The sequence below is a fragment of the Hemiscyllium ocellatum genome, chromosome 10 (assembly GCF_020745735.1).
Source record: "Hemiscyllium ocellatum isolate sHemOce1 chromosome 10, sHemOce1.pat.X.cur, whole genome shotgun sequence".
Taxonomy (NCBI): Eukaryota; Metazoa; Chordata; class Chondrichthyes; order Orectolobiformes; family Hemiscylliidae; genus Hemiscyllium; species Hemiscyllium ocellatum.
Window position 1 is genome coordinate 84,638,823 of NC_083410.1, and position 22,775 is coordinate 84,661,597.

A 22,775-nucleotide genomic window follows, 5' to 3' on the forward strand; every position below is an offset into this window, starting at 1 on the left:
GGACCTAAGGGGTAAAATTTTCATGTAGAAGGTTATGCAGGTATGGAATGAGCTGCCAGAAGAAGCAGTGGAGGCTGGTACGTTTATAACATTTAAAAGGCACCTGGATGGGCATATGAATATGAAGGGTTTAGAGGGATATGGGCCAAATAGGATTTACATAGAATATCTGGTTGGCATCGATGAGTTGGACTGACGAGTCTGTTTCTATGGTGTAAACTGTATGACAGTGTGTGTTTATGGGGGGGGGGTCCATTTTTTTTTTACACAGTGATTAATGTGTGCAATGAATTGCCAGAGGAAGTGGTGAATGCAGGTACAGTTACAACATTCAAAGGACATTTGGATAAGTCAACAGGAAAGGTTGAGAGAGATATGGGCCAAATGCAGGCAAGTGTGACTAGTTTAGTTTAGGAACACGGTCAGCTTGGTCTAGTTTGCCTAAAGAGTTTGTATCCAAACTGTGTGCTCTATGGTCATGGAAGATGGAGGGTAATTGTGGAAGGATGTTTCTCTGACTGGAGGTCTGTGACCAGTGACGTGAGTAAATATAGATGGGTGGACTAGTGAGTTTGCAAATAATATGAAAATTGGAGTTGTGGACCATGAAAATGATTATCAAAGGATACAGCAAGATATAGATAAAATGGAAAGTTGAGTGGAGAAATGTCAGATGAGTTTAATCCAGACAAGTGTGAGATGATGCATTTTGGAAGGTCAAATGCAAGCAAAAAGCAGGCCTCTCAGACCGTTGTTATACAAAGGCATCTTAGGATCCAAGTCCACGCTCCCTGAAAGTAGAAAAGGTGGTGAAGAAGGCTTATGGCCTTCACAGGTTGGGGCACTAAGCAAGAAATTGTCAAGCCATGTTATAGTTGCATCAGACTTTAGTTAGGCCACATTTAGAGTACTTGTGTGCAGTTCCGGTATCATTCTATAAGGATGAATGTGAAGGCTCTGGGGACGGTGCAAAAGAAGTTTACCAGGATGTTGCCTGGATAGGAGTATATTAACGATAAGGAGATCATGGTCAAACTTGGATTGTTTTTGTTACAGGGTCAGAGGGTGACGGATGATCTGATAGAAAAATATAAATTTATGAGACGGATGGAAAAGGTGAATAGTTGGAGCCTTTCTCCCAAGGTGGAAATGTCAAATATTAGGTTTAAGGTGAGAGAGGAGAGGTTTAAAGGAGATATGCAAGGAAAGTTTTTTGCACAAAAGATGGTGGGTGTTTTGAATGTGCTGCAACGGAAGTTGATAAGCTTTGCTGATGTATCTGCTTTTAAGAAGCATTTAGAGAGACACATGCAGGGAATACAGCAATATGGACCATGTAGACGCAGGTGGATTCGTTTAGAAATGACATCACGATCAACACAGACATGGTGGGCCAAAGGGCTTGTTCCTGTGCTGTACAATTCTAAGATCTATGTGTTAGAGTGTAAAGCTCAGAAAGAACGTAAGAACACAGGAAAGAGGAGCAGGAGGAGGACATTCAGCCTATTGAAACTACTTTGCTATTTTCCACTATTCTCACATCTCTTGATGTCACCTTTATCTAAAAATCTGTGAATTTCTTTCTTGAACAAGTTGAATCATTGAGTTATCACAGTCCTTGGGCATAAAGAATATTGAGAATAAAGAGAGGAAGAGAGACTATTAATCAGTGTATAGCTATACTGAGAAATCTAGGTGAATCTTGAGAATTTAAACAAATAAAGGATGATCCCTGGAATAGTATTGTCTCAGGGATAAGAAATCTTGTGAATGTTTGCTGAGAAAAAAAAAGATACACTCAAGAAAACTAATGGCATGTGCAGAAGCTCTGAGATTATTGATGGGAGAATAGATGAGGTTTAACATCTTGCTAAGAGACAGAAACCTAACAAGCACAAGTCAATTAAAACAAGTAAGGACATTGTTTTTATGCTCATCCTTCTGTTCAAAGACCAAAACTGTTGTACATTTTTAGAGGTGGGGGGAATCACAAGAAGATTAGGAAGCATGACAATGGATAGAAGTAGTGGTCTAATTGGAAGAATGTTGTGGAGGTGCCAAAGTTGGACTGGGGTGGACACACTTCACTTGAAGGAATAGGGCTTGTGATTTCAAATAAACCAGTTGGACTATAACCTGTGATGTCTGACCTAATTGGAAAACGCTAAGTAATTTGCATGCAAATATTTTGCTAGAAAGAAGAAAAGGAACCTATTAAGGTGATTGCTGCAAAGATTTCTGACATATCAGTCTATGCGTTCGCGTAAATTGCCATTCTCAAGTCTTAGGGTATAATAAGGTGTGCATTGGCAACTGCACCAAGTGAATGTGAAATGTCAGAAGAAATTGCTGCTATGTGCAATAACATGAACTTCTCAGACTTCTGTCAAGATGGTGACCCAAAAACAAAGCTGTTAAAGGCAAAGCACTATGAAGGCATAATGCTCATTCCAAGAGGACAAACTAAGCTAAGAGTCCAGAACACCATGAAGAAGGAAGATCTGCAGTTCGAGATAGTGGAGATGAAGCAAAATCCCCATACCTCAGCTGAAACAAATCAGAAACTTGGACTGATGATCCTTCACATAGCAGAAGAAATTGATGGTGTTGTGCATATCACCAAAGTATTGACTGTTGAACAGATTCTAGCAGACTACATCTTGCTCAAATAATGTAAACTAAACAATGAGATGAAAATCTTCAAATTCTACATCTAAAGAAAGGATGGCCTTAAACCATTAAAGTAAAACAATACTGGGCATACAGAGACAAAATGACTGTACGAGAAGGCACCTTGTACAAAGGCTCTCCATAAAGAATTGCGAAAAGAGATGAAGTTTTTTTAAGAATTCATTCATGGGATGGGGACGTCACTGGCTAGGTCAGCATTTATTGCCCATCTCTAATCGCCCAGATGGTAGTTCAGAGTCAACCACATGACTATGGGTCTGGAGTCACAGTAAGCCAGACAGGAGGTTTCCTTTCCTGAAAGTGAACCAGATGGGATTTTTTGTCAATTGGTAGTGGCTCATGATCATCATTAATTTCTTAATTCTAGATTTTTAAAAAATTGAATTCAAATTCCACCACTTGCCATGGCGGGATTCAAACCTGGGTCCCCAGAACACAACCTGGATTAAGAGTATAATGATTAATGCCAGTAGGCCACCACCAACCCACAAGACAAAGAAAATCAAGTCTAATCTGAGGAAGATCATGGAAGTGCTCCACAGGGGCAATAAGATACAGCTAGTGCTGTGCTTGTAATGAACATCAAGTTAAATCGTTTAAATAATTTGTAATGACATAATATCCCAAACAGACCATGGATGAAGCTTGCAATGAACCTCTTCACTCTCACAAACTGATATATCAGAGTTAGCTCCTAGAAATTAGATCTGTTGATGATTTTGATCTCCAGTAATATATCAGGTAACCTTTCAGTCATTAGGGCATTCAAATGGTGAACACAATGGACCTAAATACTGGTGAGGCCCTCACTAGTTTTTCTTTTTTTTTGAACAAGAAGTTGAGGTGAACAGCTAAACTTTGAATAGCAGATTGCTTTAAAGAAGAGGAGGATGAAAACAGATGTTTCCTGTTGAGAACTGGCCTAGAAGATAAAGCAACTTAGTTATTGTTCCAAGGATACTATAGGCCAATTGGCACTAAGATGTTGCTACAGTCTGGGCTGGCATCCATGTGGTTGTGATGGCCAACCAGGCAGGTGCGATGCTAACCAGCCAATCATAGAGAATCTTGATTGGAAAGGGAGAGAAAAGCAACCCTACCGAGCAAATTTGATTCTGCTGACAGGACAAGGAACTGCACAACTCTTAATCCCAGATATCACCTTTTCCCCAACAAATGTAATTGATCATCAACCTTAGAAGTGACACTTCCCAGAAAAGCAACCTCACCCCAGGAACCAAAAGGCACCAAATGAACCATTAAAACATTACAGGGATATCTTAAGACAATCTGATTGCTTTGAAAAAAAAGTGTGCAATACATAAATGGGGGGCACAAACTGGACAGACTAGAAAGAACTTCATGTTCATGCATGATCAACTTTAGCAATTGTAACATGAAAGTATGCTAAATGCATATTTTTGTGAAAAGGGGAAATGTTTGGCCAAATTCCTGTGCGCATTGTATATTGTCATGTCCACGTGACCTCTTTGCCATGATCTAAAGTTCCAGTGCCACTACTTTACTCATCATGTGGAGCTCTGATTGGAATCCAAATCCATTACTGGATCTCTACTGAAGGCAGAAAAACCGTGTAGGCTTATGAGGAAGGATCACCAGATCCGAAACATTAACTTTGACTTCTCTGCACAGATACTGCCAGACCCTGCTGAGCTTTTTCAGCACTTATTTCTGATTTACAGCATCCACAGTTCTTTCAGTTTCTGTTATAACATACGGTGCATATCTCAAATAAAATGGTTTACACGGGTGGTGAAGGGGTTTAACCACTAAAATCCTCCTCCAGCTGTTCACCAATTTGCACATTAAAAAAAACAGTAGCTACGTTTTAGTTTAAAAAGTAGATCAGTGTCCTCTCCCAAGCAGCACCCCCTCGGGCGAATTAGACCAACGTCAAGAAGGAAATAAACGTTAAGCTTCAAATGTATAAACGTGCGATGTTTAAAACCAAACTCCTCGTCACATTGAGTTGTAAAAACAAATTAAAACCACATGAAAGGTGATGACTTAGTGAATAAATAAATAACCTGGTTTGACCTCTCAGCCTCAGACTAATCTCGAAGTCAAAACCCCTGACCTTCAGGCTTTTTGTCAAGTCGTCCCTCCGGATTTCGGATGATAGTCCCCTGAATATTAAACGTGTCAACCTGGGTAGAGAAAGGCCTCTCTTGTCTTTATCTCCGGCCGCTCCGGGAGGCCTGCGTTTCCCGGTTACCAGGCAACAGCCACATCCGGTACTGGGAACCGCCCTTCCGCCGATGTCATATGCCCGCACGTGCTGAAGCACATTGGGAAGCAGGGGCCTGTGACAAAAGCCTGTCCATTATTCTCAAACCACAGGTCAGCAGGACGGTGCAATACACTTGCCTTGCCTGACATAAGGCTCAAGATGTACTCAAAGAATGGATACCAGCTAGGTCAAAGTGGCCTGTTTTTAGCACCTTCACTACCATCCGATGAAGCTAGTGCTTCCAAGTAAACCTGTTGGACTATGACTTGGTGTTGTGTGATTTTTAACTTTCTTCACCCCTTCAACATTCATTCCCTTTAGAATCCTACCACCTACAAAGTCTCCTTCGCGTCACTATAATCCTGACTTTGAACTATATCACCATACCTTCACTTGCTCAAAATCCTGGAACTTCCTTTTGATTGTTCTACGGGTGTCCTACACCTTAAGGACTGCAGTGGATGGCAACGTACTGTAACCTTCAGGGCAATTAGGAATGGTCTAGCCAGCAATATTCAACACCTTTTTCAGGGCAATTAGGAATGATTTGGCCAGCAATATCTACAGCCTATGAACAAATAGAACAAAAGCACTAACAAAAGCGTGATAGTAAACCAACCAGTTGTCTATGCTAATATATTACCTACACCATACTTCTTTGTCTTGTGCAGTAAACTATTTGTGGCATGTTGATAAATTTGAATATACTAGTTACTAATTCCTTTTTATTCACCCTGTGCTTTACACCCTCAGAGAATTCCAGTAAGCATCAAATGCAAGCTCCTCCACAGAATCATACTGATTCTACCTCATTGTAATACGATTTTCTCAATATCCTGGCACGACCTCCACCTGCAAATTCCTCTTCAAGCCACTTAGCATCTTGACTTGGAAATGTATCGCTATTTCTCAGTGGTTGCTGGGTCAAAGTCCTGAAACTAACAGTATTTTGGATGTGCTTACAATAAATGCACTACAAAGGTTCATAAAGGTAGCTGACCATCATCTAGTCAGGACAATTAGGGATGTACAATAAATGCTGGCCCAGCTAGCAAAGCCTATACACCCCATCTTGAAAAATAATGCATTCTACAATTTTCCCAATGACATGCATTAATGGTCCTATTGTATCCTGCTTGCTGTCATTTTGTTTGAATAATGGTATTCCATTTATAGTTTTCTAACCTATTAATGCCTTTCCAGAATCAAAGGAATGTTTGAAAATTATAAAGAACACATGCACTATCTCCTTCCAAGTCCAAGGACTTGAACTTCAGTTCTATTAGCCTCATACCACCACCCCCCCCCCAAATCGGCGATTGATAGCCTTAAGTTTTTGCCTCTTGCTTTTCGACTTTTCTAAGAAAGCTGTTGTTTACCGTGAAAACAAATATACTTATTCAACACCGCCGTTTCCTTGTTGTCTATTATTAATTCTCAAGTCTCTCACCTTCTAAAGGGAAAGTGAGGTCTGCAGATGCTGGGGATCAGAGCTGAAAATGTATTGCTAGAAAAGCGCAGCAGGTCAGGCAGCATCCAAGGAACAGGAAATTTGATGTTTCGGGCATAAGCCCTGATTCCTGATGAAGAGCTTATGCCCGAAACGTCGAATTTCCTGTTCCTTGGATGCTGCCTGACCTGCTGTACTTTTCCAGCAACACATTTTCAGCACCTTCTAAAGGGACCAACATTTACTTTGTCTACTTTCCTTTCATAGAAATTTTCACCCGTTTTACAATGATTTGTGAAGAGACCATTATATGCATCCATGTTGTTCAATGCCTTCCTTCATCTCTCTTTCAGTAGTCATTCTAGAGTAAATCATAGCATAACTAGGAGACAAACTGTTAAGACAAACGCTTATTAAAACACTTAATTTTGATGCATGGTCATTACATCAATGTATCAACCTTACTTTCTCTGCACAGGCTGACTGACATGCTGCATGTTTTCATTTTTATTTTTATACTTTTAGTTCCAGCAAAATTATTTTGCTTTTGTTTTTAATAATGTTTAATAAATTAGTAAAGTATTGAAGAAAAAGATACAACTGTATTTTCCAAAAGGTTTGTACTGTTACTCAATGACAGGGTGTGCCCATTTTTACAGGTTGCAGAGAGGACAAGAGATTATTTATTAAAGCAACATTTCCAAAATATATGCACACACATTGTGGCTTATAGAGATTACTGTATTTGGGTCATTGGTAAACTAAGCATGGAAACCAACAGTCATCACCTGTAGGAGGAAAATACAATGTTGAAATTGATACCAGTGGTGGGAGAAAGTACAAGGCATTTTACTCAGTCAAACGCAATTAAATGGCTTCCAAAACATTCATACATGACCACCACCGAGTTTCGCAAAACTGTTGCAATTTAATAGTAACAAAATGTTAGCTCTGACCAACAGATGACAATATCTCATTAGCAATCAAATGTAAACTTCTTATTCTGATTAGTTTGAAATTTTTTTAAAAAACAATCTGGTTTCTTCAACAAATTAAAAGGATTAGGGTTGGCATGAACCCTAACACTAGGACAAACTTTGTTAGGATGAACAGTCCATTTTAGTTTTATGAATTCAATCTGCATTCCTCTGGTATATCCTCGAGTTTCTTCAGCCTTGCACTGGTGGCTGCACACTCAGTTGCTGAGATGAAAGCTGCTGTATTCCCTTGCTAAACTTATCCACTCCTCTGCACTGATCTACCCCTTAAAACCTGCATGATTGAATAATCTTTTCTTCAAATATTCAAGTGTTTCCTGAGTTAACGGTCAAACTTTGTCTGATAATGTTGCTGTGAAGTGCCAAGATATTTCATTGCAGTAAACCAATAAAAATAAAAGTTGTAGCTGCAAAAACAAAGAGCTGAATACTTGTGATAGTCAGCCTCAAGTCTTTGAACAGTAAACATTTTATTCAACTGTCCTGATAACTGTCAAGTAAAGTTTAAACTAGAAATGTATGGATACAAAAATTAAATGTTGTTCTATTAAAATAAAAACCCTCAGCTTTAGTTTTCATCATTTCACATTCAAAACTCTGCAGATTCAATTCTTATCATATCTTGCCATTGTGGGCCGAGCTCCATCTTCATTTCCATTAAGTATTCATTGAAGGGGGAGCTAGGAAAGTACGATGAAAAGAACAGAAGGATTTTTTTGAAGAGGGATTGAAAGAGTCTTGGAGGGTAAACACTGTCATAGACCAGATGGAACAGAATGGTCCGTTTCTATGCTGTGCACAATAAAAGTCCATCCAGGCCATGCCAACAGTTTTAAATGGTCCAACAATCGATCTCTAAAGTCTGTCTTTGTTATGCCAATATTGGCTAGAATTCCAGCCACTCTGTCATATAGATGCAGGTCGATGGAGAAATCTCCCCACCTTCATGGCAATCGTCAAATACCTGAAAAGTATGAACAGAGGAATTAAACACAAACAGAATAGGACAAGCAATATACAGAACCAACATAAGTCTACAAATCAACAGAGGGGTACAGCATCAAGCAGGTATCCAAAAAATTAAAAAGAAATCCTTCTGCTTAATACTGCAGTTAACTATGTACTTTTGGAGAAAAACAATTTGAGCTGCTCTGAAACAACAGAAATTGCTGGAAAAATAGCAGGTCTGGCAGCACCTAGTCATATAAACATTCAGCACAGTGAAAAAAGTCCCAGCCTATCCAGCCTCTCTTTAAAACCCACCAGTCCTGGCACCATTCTGGCAAATCTTTTGTGAACCATCTCCAATTTAACAATATCCTTCCTATAAGGGTGACCAGAACTGTACACAGTACTCCAAAACTGGCCTCAATGTCCTGAACAACCTCAATATGAGGTCCCAACTCCTATACTCAAAAGTGTGAGCAGTGAAGGTAAGCGTGCCAAACACCTCCTTAATCACAGTCTTCCTGTGGTGCAACTTTCAAATTGTGCAGAGAAAAAGAGTTAATGTTTTATGTTTTAATGAGACATTAAAACGTAAAGCATTAACTCTGCTTTCTCTCCACAGATGCTGCCAGACCTGCTGTGTTTTTCCAGCAATTTCTGTTTTAGTTTGATCTCAAATTCCACAGTTCATTGCTTTTTATTTTTAGGTGATGATCTGTTTAACAACTATGTTTCTCTGGAAGACAATTACTTGTTTTAAAAAAAAAGACAGACTTGTTTGCCTATTCAGACAATGAAGTACATTTTGAAGTGCAGTTATAGTTGTACTGTTAGAACTTATGTTTAAAGAAAAGAAAAACAGCCCGATTACAGAGCATTGATTGTTGAACTTGCAAGTAATCGCCTTGGATTAAATGTCCAGAGTGTCTGCCTCCTGAGAGGGTTTGCATAAATTTGTTGGGAAGGGGAACATCATCTAGTATACCGGCAACTCAAAGGACTGTCAGCAGCTACGTAAATGAAGGAGAGGGAAGATCATATAACTGGAAATGGCTCTTTAAGTTGTGGATGAAAAGGAAACGGCAGGACTAATGTGTCTTCTTTTCCAAAACAGCAGTACCTGCAGCAGTCTAATATCCAAACTCATGAATTCCCTTACTAAACCTCTTCTACAAGATCTCCATTAAACTTCTCTTTTCTAATATCTCCTCCTTTGGCTTCCGATTTATAAAGAACTTTGGGAAAATTTTCTGTATTAATGCACAAAGAAATGTTTTTGTATACACAGTGACATATTACAACTCAAAACTGTGGTGTTAGTTGCAGCAAAATAGCCAACTTAAAAAATACAAATACAAAATAAAATAAATCATTTTGGGAGCAAGGGGAGGATTTGAAACTACTGTTAACGACAATTTTGCTGTCATTAAAAGTTCTGTCAATGTTTTTATAACAATAGCTCTGCACCCTTTCAATCATTACAGTTACTCCATTGCTGTGATAACAGTCCTAGGAGAACAGTCTGCCAGCAATGAGCAGCAGACAACAGGTGTTGTGTATATCAAAAACAGCAATAAAAACTTGAAGTCACAAATTAATCCAAACTGAAACACAGGAAAAGAAGAACATGCGATTTTCCTAAAATGCATCAAAAATTGAAATCTGTTGAGTATGCACTTCCAAAACAAAGGAATATAGAAGTATAGTTTATATTTAACCACTGATCAGAAAGTCAGCAGAAGGGACTTTTGTAAAAACTATGCATATTTTAGTTGGAAAGATAAAGCTGAAAAATACAAGTTTTATGATTAGTTTGTTTTTAGAACTCAAAAGGAAAAGTGGGACTATGGTGCTCTTTTACTGAAACAGGATTTGGTAGTTTTGCAAGACATGTTGGCACTAGGTTTTCTTTGGAGGGGAAAAGAAAGTAACTGTCAAATATTAACTTGTGGATTGGTTCAAGTAACAGTTTTTCACTGAACTGAGAGAAGACAGAACAGCTGGAAGGAGGCCTCCAAAAAGACTGCCAGCAAGCAAAATCACTCTGTCAGGGCAGGCGATGGCATAGTGGTATTATCATGAAACTATTAATCCAGAAACTCAGCTAATGTTGTGGAGACCTAGGTTTTAATCCTGGCAGATTGTTGAATTTGAATTTAATAAAAAAATCTGGAATTCTACTGATGATCATGAAACTATTGATGACAGTTGGAAAAACCCATCTGGCTCATTCATGTCCTTCTGCCATCCTCATCTGATCTGGCCGACATAGGACTCAAGATCTACTGCAATGTGTTTGACTCTCAATTGCCCTCTGAAATGGTTCAGCAATGCACTCAGTTGTAACAATCAAAATCTCAACACAGAAATGAAACCACCTAGCATTGACCCAGAAAGATAACCTCCTGCTGATTACCATACACCATTCTCCCTCAGCTGATGAATCAGTACTCCTCTAGTTGAAAAGCACTTGGAGGAAGAACGGAGGTGGCAAAGGTACAAACTGTACACTGGGTGGGGATTTCAAAGCCCACCATCAAGAGTACTCTGAAGCAACACTGCTGGTCTGGTCTAAAAGGTCTGACATCAAGGGATCTTACAAAAAAAAACATACTTAACCTCATCCTTACCAATCTGTCAGCTACAGATACATCTGTCCGTGACAGTATTGGGAAGGGTGACCACTACACTGTCCTTGTGGAGACAAAGTCCACCTTCACATTGGGAAAACCTACACTCATGTTGATACTATCATCATGCTAAATGGGACAGACTTTGAAGTGATTGGGCATACAGCATGGGCTATCAACAGCTATCCAAAATAATCTGCAAGCCAGGCCTAGCATACACTTCATCCCCCCACATCCACACCCCTACCACACTCCAAAACTCAACCATTACCATCAAGCCAGGTTCAATGGAGACAGCAAGAGGGGATGCCAGGAGCAGCACTGGATATACCTAAAATGAGTTGTCAACCTGAGGAAGCTGTCAAACAAGATTACAAACAAATGGATCAGATCCAAGCTGTGTCACATCCAGTCATGAACAGTGATGAACAATCAAACAACTCACTGGAGGAGGCGATTCCACAAATATCTCCATCCCCGATAATGGAAGAAGCGAACATATCAGCACAAAAGATAAGGCTGAAGCATTGGCAACAATATTCAGCCTTAAGTGCTAAGTGGATGACCAATCTTGGCCTCCTCAATGGCCCCAGTATCATAGATACCAGCCTTCAACCAACCCAATTCACTATGTGATAATAATAAACGACTGGGGGCACTGGATAGTAAAAGACTATGGATCCTGACAACATTCTGGCAATATTACTGAAGACTTGTGCTTCAGAACTTGCTGCAACCTTAGCCAAGTAGTTTACAGCACAGCTACAACACTGGTATCTACTTGACAATACAGGTATGTCCTCCTATATTCAAACATCAGAACAAATTCAACCAGCAAATTACTGCCCCAGTTTATTCTTGAACACCAGTAAAGTGATGGAAAGCGTAATCAAAAGTGCTATCAAGCAACACCTGCTCAATGACATTCAGCTTGGCTTCTGCCAGGGTCACCGAACTCCTGACCTCATTACAGACTTGGTTGAAATGTAGACAAAAGAGCGGAGTTCCAAAGATGAGGTGAGAATGACAGACCCTGATATCAAGGCTGCATTTGACCAAGTGCGGTATCAAAGAGCTCTTGCAAAACCGGAGTCAATGGGAACTGGGGAAAAGCTCTCTGCTGGTTGGAATCATACCTGGCACATTGGAAAATGGTTGTGGTTGTTGGAGGTCAGTTATCTCAGCTCCAGGATATCTCAGTAGAGAATCCTCAAGGTACTGTCTTAGGCTCAATGATCTTCAACTGTTTGATCAATGATCTTCCCTCCATCACAACGTCTGAAGCAGGGATGTTTGCCACTGATTGAACAATTCACAACTCCTCAGATACTGAAGGAGCTCACGTTCAAATGCAAGATCTGGACAATATTCAGGCGTGGGTGGACAAATGGCAAGTGACATTCGCACTATACAAAATGTCAGGCATTGATCATCTCCAATGAGAGACGAACCTACCACCGCCCTTCAGTGTTATCATCAACATTCTTTGGTATTACCCTTAACCAGAAACTAAACTGTACTCACCACAAGAACGATCCGAGACTGGAATACTGCAGTGAGTAACTACTCTCTGACTTTTCAAAGCCAGTCCACCACCTACAAGGCACAAGTCAGGAGTGCGATGAATAGTCGCCACTTGCCTGGATGGATGCAGCTCCAACAACACTCATGAAGCTTGACACCATCCAGGACAGAACGACCTTCTTGATTGGCACCACATCTGCAAACATCCACCATCTACGCTCAGTAGCAGCAGTGTTTTACTATTTATAAAATGCTCTGCAGAAATTCCAAGATCTTTGCTGAACACCTTCCAAACCTATGACCATGTCCACATAGAAGGACATGGGAAGCAAATACTTGGGAAGACCACCTTCAAATTCTCCTCCAAGCCTCCAAGTGAAGTTCACCTTCACTGACGCTGGGTCAAAATCCAGGAATTTCCTCCCTGAATGACATTGCATCCCACATCTAGACTGCAGCAGTTCAACAAGGCAGCTCATCACCATTGTCTCAAGGGTAACTAGGGACAAGCAATAAACACTGGACAGCCAATGAGCCATCCATATGCCATGAATGAATAAAGATAAATAATACACAAAAGACTTTGCAAAAAGAACAAATTGTTAACTTAAGCAAAGACCCATGCTCAATTGACTTGTTACTGAACTGAGGATTGCCTCAATTGGCATCATGATATCATTACCAAACGGGAACTGTGAGAACGTCACCTAATTTCTCCTTGAGATTTGGATTCTGACACATAAATCTTGTGCCTGTATTTTCCACCAACTTCTTCCTACAAAAACTATTTATCTCATTTTCCCATGCTGTGTGTGAGCAAATGTACATGCTTAGATTTAAAGAGGGCAGAATTTAAATTTGCAAATTAATGAATAATGTCTGTCATACGTTAAAGGATAGTTTTGCTATAATTTATTAAGTTTTGTTTTCTTCTTCATTGACGAAATCCGGAGAATTTTCCTTATCTTAGACAGTGATACAGTGGATCATTAACTATCCTTGACCTTAAATTGGTCATATTTCACATTTGTGCTGAGTTCTAAAGCTCAACTTCCAGCGCATTATTTTTAAATCAGTGTTGTAACACTGCGCTGTTAAGTATTATCTACAAATGATAAAGTAATAGAGGTTGTTTTCAACTCTAGTAATTTATTTCTCTAACCCAAGTAGCAGGGAGTAACTAAGATGTAATTAAAAGGATAACACATAACTAGCCTAGAAGATAACATACTTACTGGGCACATTCCACAAGGTGTCCGCATCAAGCCAGTGGGCTGAATGATGAGATTAACTGCCCGATACAGCTTCATTTGTCCATCCACACTCCCAACAGTCCCTTCCTTTGCGGCTATGATGGTCATCTCCACCTTTCCGTCATATATCAATGTATTCAGAATGGTTTCAATGTCTTCCATAGAGAGCTCCACCTGAGATTACAAAAGCTATTGAAGTTATTCACAGTCACTGAGCAATAGGGAAGATTCACAGATTATTTCAAAAATATACTTTATTCATAAAATAATTTGATGGTCTGTACAGTTGGTCATGCCATATGTACGTAAACATTTGCATACAGAGATCAGAATTTATCATTTGTACATACAGGTCTGTCCATTTATCAATCATATATCCATATATTTAGCTGACGCATCAGCAGAGCCCAAATGACTGCGTGGGCCCCCTGCTCTTCGTGGGCAGGTAGATGTTACACAGTGGTCTTTCCCCACCGTGCCTTGACGGCAGCTGCCACAAGCTTCACTGTATCCCTCAATACATAGTCCTGGACCTTGGAATGTGCCAGTCTGCAACACTCAGTCGGGGTCAACTCCTTCAGCTGGAAGATCAACAGGTTTTGGACTGCCCAGAGAGCATCCTTCACCGCGTTGATGATCCTCCAGGCACAGTTGATGTTCGTCTCGGTGTGTGTCCCGGGGAAACAGACCATAGAGAACGGAGTCCCGCGTCACGGCGCTGCTCAGGACGAACCTCGACAAACACCACTGCATTCCTCTCCAGACTTCTTCTGCGTAGGCACATTCCAGGAGGAGGTGTGCGGCAGTGTTGTTCCCCCCGCAGCCGCTTCGGGGGCAGCATGCGGTGCTGCTGAGAGTCCGGGCGTGCATAAAGGATCTCACAGGTAGACCCCTTCTCACCACCAGCCAAGCCATGTCTTGGTGCTTGTTGGAAAGTTCTGGTGATGAGGCATTCTGCCAAATGGCTTTGACAGTCCGCTCAGGGAACCGCTTGATAGGATCGGCCCTTTCCTTTTCCCGAAGGGTCTCAAGGACACTATATGCAGACCACTTCCCGATGGACTTGTGGTCAAAGGTGTTTTCTTCATAAACTTCTCCACAAAGGACAGGTGATACGGAACGGTCCAACTACTCGGAGCATTCTGCGGCAGCGAGGCCAGGCCCATCCTTCGCAACACCTGGGACAGGTAGAACCTCAGTACGTAGTGACACTTGGTGTTTGCGTACCGGGGATCCACACACAGCTTGATGCAGTCGCACACAAAGGTGGCCATCAAGGTGAGGGTGGCTTTGGGTGTATTTTTTCCCCCATTGCCCAGATCTTTATACAGCGAGTCCCTTCGGACCCGGTCCATCTTTGACCTCCATATAAATTGGGAGGTGGCTCGGGTGACTGCAGCGGCGCAGGTTCTGGGAACAGGGCAGACCTGTGCCACATATAACAGCAATGACAATGCCTCACACCTGATGACAGGTTTTTTTCCCCACAATGGAGAGCGACCGTAGCTTCCATCTGCCCAGTTTCTGCCTCACTTTGCTGATACGCTCCTCCTAAGACTTGGCACACATCCCAGCACCCCCCCCCACCGAACCAAACACTCAGCACCTCAGATGGTCGGTCCTGACGGTGAAGGGGATCGAGGATTGGTGAGCCCAGTTCCCCAAGAGCATGGCCTCGTTCTTGCCTCGGTTTACCTTGGCCTCCGAGGCCCATTCGAACTGGTCATATATGCACAAGAGTCTGCACACGGACAGTGGATCCGAGCAGAAAACGGCGACGTCATCCATGTACAGGGAGGCCTTAACCTGCAGGCCCCCGCTGCCAGGAATAGTCACCCCTCTCAGGCTCGCATCCTTCCTGATGGACTCGGCAAATGGCTCTATGCAGCACACAAACAAGGCAGGAGAGAGAGAGAGGGCAGCCCTGCCTGACTCCAGATCTGACTGGGAAGCTATCTGATTCCCACCCATTGATTGAAACTGCACTGAATGTTGGTGTACAGCAGTCTGATCCAATTGCAGATTCCCTCCCCAAAGCCCATTTTGGAGAGAACGTCTCTCATATACATGTGCAGACACAACAGAAAACTCAAATGTACAAAAAAGTCAAGCTATTTGTTGGAATGAGAAGTGATTTAGTACTAGTCCAATCCAACAACCGTTTTAGTGATTAGTACTGGTGATTTAGTCTTGACGCAGCCCATTAACTTTCAGCAGTGGTTCCTTTAAACTAGGAACAGAACAGTAGTTTTCTACATATAGCTACAGAACCAGTAAACTACAAATCCAGAGGATATAGTTGTTTAAATAGTAAAATATGGATGGGCATGAGTGTAAGTCCTGTGTAAGAACTAGCCATTAACCCTTAGAAGAACAAAACAGGTTTATTGAGTTTAGCCACTGATGAGCAATTGAACTCCAGATATCGGTCTTTGTCTATATTCCTTAACAAATGTTAGTTGACAAAAATCTCTGTTTCAAAGTTAACAATTGATCTAACATTCTGTCACTAATGGCAATTAATGTTTCAAATTTCTACCACTTGTTGCACATGCAAATGTTCCCAATTTCAATCCTTAAGTTTAGGGTCTAGTTTTTTTTTTAAAAAGGTTATACACTTTAGTCCTATACACAATAACCCAAAGCAATCATTTCTCTGTATTTCAATACATCTGCTCCCCTTCACATCAAATCACATCAACTTTCTTTTCGCTGGTAATGGTAATAACCATAATTTATTAAATCTCAACTCATAGATAAGATTAGATTACTTATAGTGTGGAAACAGGCCCTTCGCCCCAGCAAGTCCACACTGAACTTTCTTAGAACAACCCACCCATACCCATCCCCCTACAATTGCCCCTTCAACTAACATTACAGGCAATTTAGCATGGCCAATTCACTGAACCTGCACATTTTTTGGACTGTGGGAGGAAACCGGAGCACCCGGAGGAAACCCAAGCAGACACGGGGAGAATGTGCAAACTCCACACAGACTGTTGCTCGAGGTGGGAATTGAACCCGCGTCTCTTGGCGCTGTGAGGCAGCAGTGCTAACCACTGTGCCACCGTTCCGCCGCTTGACTCTGATGGTCAAGTTATCATGTCACTAAATATATGCTAAGATCTCTGTAAGACCAACAGGTCCAAGCTGTCAAGATGACCTGAGCTGTGCTGAAGTACAAAGGACAGTAGATTTGCAACCTAGTTGTGCTAGTGCTCTTGCAAAGAAAATTCACTTGTGTCTTGGTCTCATCAGAGATGATGATAGTAAGTTTAGAATCTGTCAGTAATCACTCCAGTATAGATGGGAATTGGGTCATACTGCATTTTTTCTTCCCAGGCAACTTTTAGGGTGTTAGGTACCTTTCGGGTCGAATGCAGAGACAATGGACCTGGTTATCTTCAACTTGTAGAAACGTTCATCCATTTTTGACAGGCCAAAGTTTAGTGCAGCCTCTGTATCCTGGAAAGATTTTGTCCAAGTTGTCAATACAATATTATTGGCAAAAGTAAATTTTCATGATGGGGATGCCACGTAGCTAACATGGATATTAAAAAAGGTCGGCACCATAATGTCTTGTGGGAGATCAAAGTGATTCTAGAGAGTTGACTTTGTCCCATCAGTGGATCTACATTGCAAAGTAATAGAACAATGTCCACAGTAGACAGGTACATGATAGCAACAGGGGCAATTTGAGCAGCAATCTATGTTTCCATACTATTGAAAGTTTCATAGATTTATGAAAGCAGCTTTTCAAGGGCTTGTTTACAGAAACTGCGATATATTCATCCATGGCCACATCTGCCTTCATAGGTCGATGTGAAAGATCCCACATACCATTTGAAAGAAGAGTAGGATATTCTCCCCAAGACTTGGCTAATATTTAACCCTCAACAATCATAGCTGGAATATGATGGCCATGGTTTTATAGCAAATGACAGATCAATAGTGCACTTTAAATGATCTTCGAGAAAGCTGCACACAAAGATCAAGCAACTCGTGTGGTATGTTGCCCCCTCTTCTTAATGGCTGTTTAAGTGAGGTTAATGGGAACGATTTGGTGTGTAACAGCAGTGATGTCAATTAAGTAACCAATTACACTGAAGCACTGAGACATAGCAAACCAGAATGCTAAAAATACTTAAATTTCACTTTTAATCCAAATTTTCAGATAGCCAAATACTCAATTGGGTTAAGGTAAAAGTTGGCTCAGTGGTTAGCACTGCCACCTCACCGCGCCAGGAACCCGGGTTCGATTCCAGCCTCGGACCACTGTCTGTGTGGAGTTTGCACATTCTCCCAGTGTCTGTGTGGGTTTCCTCTGGGTGCTCTGGTTTCCTCCCCAATCCAAAGATGTGCGGATCAGGTGAATTGGCCATTCTAAATTGCCCATAGCGTTCGGAGATATGTAGGTTAGGCACATTAGTCAGGGGTAAAATGTAGGGGTCTGGATCTGGGTGGGTTACTCTTTGGAGGGTCAGTGTGGACTTGTTAGGTTGAATGGCCTGTTTCCACACTGTAGTGCTCTATAAAAATCTGTGAAAGATATGGAAATTATTAGAGAGACACTTAGCATATACAAATATAGAATTAGCTCTTTCAGGGTTAGTTAGAGTTTAACAATAATTATGAGGTTATTATGGTGTTGAAAGCTCAGTTACATGTTATTCAATGCAGTGATGAGTGATATAGATGCCAATCATATCACAAGGACTCCATATCACTCATGCATTGGAGTGCAAATAGTTGGATTTTATCTCATTAGCTTGAGTTAATCAAGAATATTCAGTACTTTGTGGTTCTCAGACTGGTATTAAAGATAAAGAATGACAATATTATCCCACGATAGCTCAATATAGAGTACAGCGGTTATGTTAGCAACCTACCATTGTGGTCAGCTAGTTCCCCTGTGGAAAATCATCATCAGTAAGTGGTGAGGCTGGTACAATTACAACATTTAAAAGATTTCTGGATAGGTATATGAATAGGAAGGGTTTAGAGGGATGGGCCAAATGCTGGCAAATGGGACTAGATTAATTTAGAATATCTGGTTGGCATGGACAAGTTGGACCAAAGTGTTGGTTTCTGTGCTGTCGATCTCCAGGACTCTAACTCTATGACCTGGTAACCTTGACACTCAATTATCTTCTAACCAAGTAGGACAATATTTTCTGTGACAACTCAAACATTCAACTTTCCATTTTTCTATACCTTGCTGATACCCAATTCACAGATGTATTTCCACACTTCGTGGGATGAAGCAAATGAACTGTTCCTCTGTACCACTGGACTTTGTTTACTCTCACGGGCCACTTCTGCCTGTAGGGAACACATTGTTGTTTTCACCATTAGTCTCAATTTCCATGTAATAGTGCTCAATGTCATGATTCAAATTTCCATTCATTACAGTGGTGTACAGCATTCTCTGCAGTTATATCACTTATAGGTTTACATTAAGTATCAAATGCTTCCAACAATGTGCAATGTAATATTAGGGAACCTAGACTCAAAAACTTGGATGCAAGTAGTTTGATATTGTTAAATTGAAGGAGTGTACTGTACCTTTAAGAAAAACTGAATGCTGTTCTGAACTGAGAACTTACAAGCACATATGTATATGACTGAATGGCAATCCCAGAGAGTATTGGAAAGTCGAAAATATGTAACATTTGGCTGTGAAATGGATACCTGAGTTTTGGTTGCTGTTTGACAACAATTTGAATTTAACCAGTTTAAATTACGCCCCAAGACATTAAAACCCAATCGAGTTTAAATTTATTGGTTCCATGTCAGCAAAACAACGAGACAATCAGGTGTTGGGGGTACAAAAATGTGGCTATTTTGAAAATTGGTCAGAGAGCAACTGCCATTGAGGCAGCTCCAAGAAATTAGGAAACACTCTCTACCTTTTCATTTGCAACATACTCACAGCCAAAAAAAAGATGACGACCCAGGGAATTCAGCAGCCAGAAGAGTGAAGTCACAGAAGATGACAGTGGCTATGTGGTATCGAAACTAAGTTGATGTAATCTTAATAAGCGTCTTATTGGAACAGCATATTATTATGGAGTTGGAGGTGGGTAATAAGCAGTTAGGAGAAAGGGGGGCTTAGAGTTGTGAATAGTTGTTGTTTAACATTCACTTTTAGAGATTAAAAAAAATTGATGTTATTTTCTTTAAATAGTGGAATATGAGAGTTCTCATAACTCATATTTTTACAGATGATGAGGCAAGGTGAGCTTTTCTGGGTGTTTGGTTTCATTAACAGAGGGGTTCACCACCGTGTCATAACAATATAAGGATATTTTAATCATAAAGAGCAGTGGAACCTCAGGAATATGCTGTTTCTTCACATAGTGGATACCCATTTCTCAGAGCAAGAGCCCTGTCTGCATCTGACAAGGTCAGGGTTCAAATCATATAACAAGTGAGTTCTGCATAGTGTTATCAGGTCCAGAACCTTTTCATGGATTTGTTTTGATGTCATAAAATTATTCCAGCTTCACTCTCAACTCTCCATTCTTAAATTATACTTTAGTCAATATATCGGTTTATTGTTGCTCAGATCAAATGGCTTTTGGAGAGATTTGAGCAGTGTATATGACACATGCAAAAACCATTTCTTTGTATTTATCCACATTTTTGATTATGGACTAAAATGGAGGAAAAAAATGATCAGCTCAAGAATTAACTCAGCAGACACTGTGGTCAGGGATCACAAAACTGCCTTCTCAGTCTTTCCTTCCAACTATAACACGCTTTTCCTTTTCCTTGACTGTGTATGTAATGTGTAGAGAGAGAGAGCATGTAAGGGGACTAGAGTTTTAACTGGTAGAGTTTTATGTCTATGGTTCATTAATGTATATGGAGTTTGACTATTTTTACAAATAAGTATCTTTTTTGATACATACAGATACCTAGTCAGTACTTTCAATGAACCAAAGTCTGAAAGGAAAATAAATTTGAGAATACACTGTATTTTCCAAAAATATTTAACTTCTGTGATGACATCAGGAATAGCAAGGCTTGCTAACCCTTGCATAACAATGCACATGGCAATATAACTGTTTGAGACAGGCACAATAGACCAGAATGTCATTTCCTCACCCTCCCTGTTTAAATAGCATTGCAGCTTAGCACCAGTGGCAAATACCTGTCATTCCCTGAACAACAAATTTACTAATTCAGAAAGCACAATGTACTGTAAAAAAAACTGATCATGACTTGTAGATATTAAAGCTTGGAGAAAAGTCTAGAGGAACTTGTGTGATTGACACAGACAATATAAGGGAGGAGAATAGGACTACAGAGGAGGATAAATTAGTCTTGTCACTGACTGAAAGAAATGAAGCACTAAAGTCATTTGCAAACTCTAAAATAGGTACAAACATGGTGGGCTAAATAGTGTAATGTGCTGTACGGTTTTACGTTCTATGTTTCTTTTAAACCTGATGAAGCCAAATCATTATCAGGCCGATACTTTTTATAGCAAAAGAGCAACCTTCCAAAATGTTTAGATTAAATTATAGGTACAAGTCACAAGCATGATCTCTCATTGTTGTACTTTGTTGTTGGAACACCTACTGCATTACACATTAAAATTTTCCTGATTCTGTAGAAGTAGTGAGAATGAGAGAATGAGAAAGTAACCTTTCTATGCCATACCTTATTCTGTAAGAATTTGAAGCACTGCTGATTCAACACCTCCACAAACTCGGACTCAAAATCCTGGTCACTGTACCATGCTCCACCAGTCACAGATCGATCTGGCTGCAGATTATATAACATGTACACTTTTTTCTTCGAAGCCTGGAAGGACAGAAGATAATGGTTGTTCTTTTCTGGTTTCTTGTGGAAAACACTGGAAAGACAATATTCATCACCTTAGTTGATGAGAGGGCATCAAGAATTAACCATGAAGAGAGATGCTGGAGCAGTATATAGCCCAGAATACAAACCAGGCAGAGACATGGTGCAGGTAGGGAATTTTACATTCATCCACCAGGCTTTACGGTCCTTCATCTTGAGCCAGACCTCAAGTTAATTTTTCTTCCAAGCTCGATTTCACAATTTGCGATGCAGAGTTTCAACTCAATATCTCTATTGCTAGACCAATCTTTTCTATTGTTGTTAATTGTTTTGGTGCAAGGTAATGCATAACTGGAACAAACTTTAACCTTTGACATTCTTTGCTGAGGTCAGGATATCGCAAACCTGCTAGCAAAACTATACAGTGGACAGGTTTCACTATTCTAGCACTTAGACCACACCATCTCTCTAATGGGACAGGCATTCAAATTGGAAAGTTACAATGCAACAAAAGATTAAAAAAAACAGGGTTTGTCCTGGAAATTGTAAGAACAGCAGTTTTGGAAATCTGAAATAAAATCAAACACAAAGTGCTCGGAATACTTAAAAAAAAACAGTCAATGTAAATACAAGGAAATGACTGACAGAAAGAGACCAGTTGGTCCAGTTAGCCTCCACAGATTCATGACAGCTGACCAAACACTTGTTGTGTTCTGGGAGACATAACCAACCAAAGAAAAGTCCAGAGTCAACAAGAGGATGGGAAGAGGAAGAAGAAGAAAAACACACTCCACATTCCCACTCTCACAATCAAAATCTGTCCAGTAGATCTCATGACCTCACCTGGGAGTCAGGGTCCATGTAAGACATGTAGAAAATCATCCATACAATAGACAATACATGTTTTAACTCTGTATAAGATCTCAATTTCACAAGTATGTTTATAAAATGTTGAAAGTAGCTTCCTTCTTTAACCCACAACAATCAGAGAAATACTTTCAAGGAACTTTCAAGATTGGAAGATTGGAAAATACTTGACAGGAACATTGTTGAGGGTTAAGGGGATAAACAGAGGACTGGAAAGTGTATTTGGACAGCCCTTTCAATAAAAGATGGCACAGGAGGATGGATCTCCTTTAATGCTGCAAACACATTTGAACTTACTCAGTTTTGATTCTCCTTGTAAGTGCTGCTGGGAATTTAATTCTGTCTCAGCTC

The 22,775-nt window shown here is 40.4% G+C and overlaps 2 protein-coding genes across 3 annotated transcripts in view; both read right to left on the reverse strand.

Moving 5' to 3' along the window:
* LOC132819483 (uncharacterized protein C6orf118-like) overlaps positions 1 to 4,952 on the reverse strand; it is a 63,197-nt gene extending 58,245 nt beyond the window's left edge. The window contains exon 1 of one of the 2 annotated variants that reach the window (XM_060831015.1): positions 4,790 to 4,952. The gene's annotated coding sequence lies outside the window, so the exon portion shown is untranslated. Of the gene's footprint in view, positions 1 to 4,739 lie in introns of both variants that reach the window. The other variant, XM_060831016.1, reaches the window with a different exon arrangement.
* A 2,029-nt stretch (positions 4,953 to 6,981) lies between these two features.
* polr3f (polymerase (RNA) III (DNA directed) polypeptide F) overlaps positions 6,982 to 22,775 on the reverse strand; it is a 33,236-nt gene continuing 17,442 nt past the window's right edge. The window contains exons 6-9 of the mRNA XM_060831676.1: positions 21,414 to 21,557; positions 18,960 to 19,067; positions 13,728 to 13,919; positions 6,982 to 8,354 (exon numbers count right to left, since the gene is read on the reverse strand). Coding sequence (XP_060687659.1) covers positions 8,277 to 8,354; positions 13,728 to 13,919; positions 18,960 to 19,067; positions 21,414 to 21,557 — 522 coding nt within the window. The 3' untranslated portion in view covers positions 6,982 to 8,276. The remainder of the gene's footprint in view (positions 8,355 to 13,727; positions 13,920 to 18,959; positions 19,068 to 21,413; positions 21,558 to 22,775) is intronic.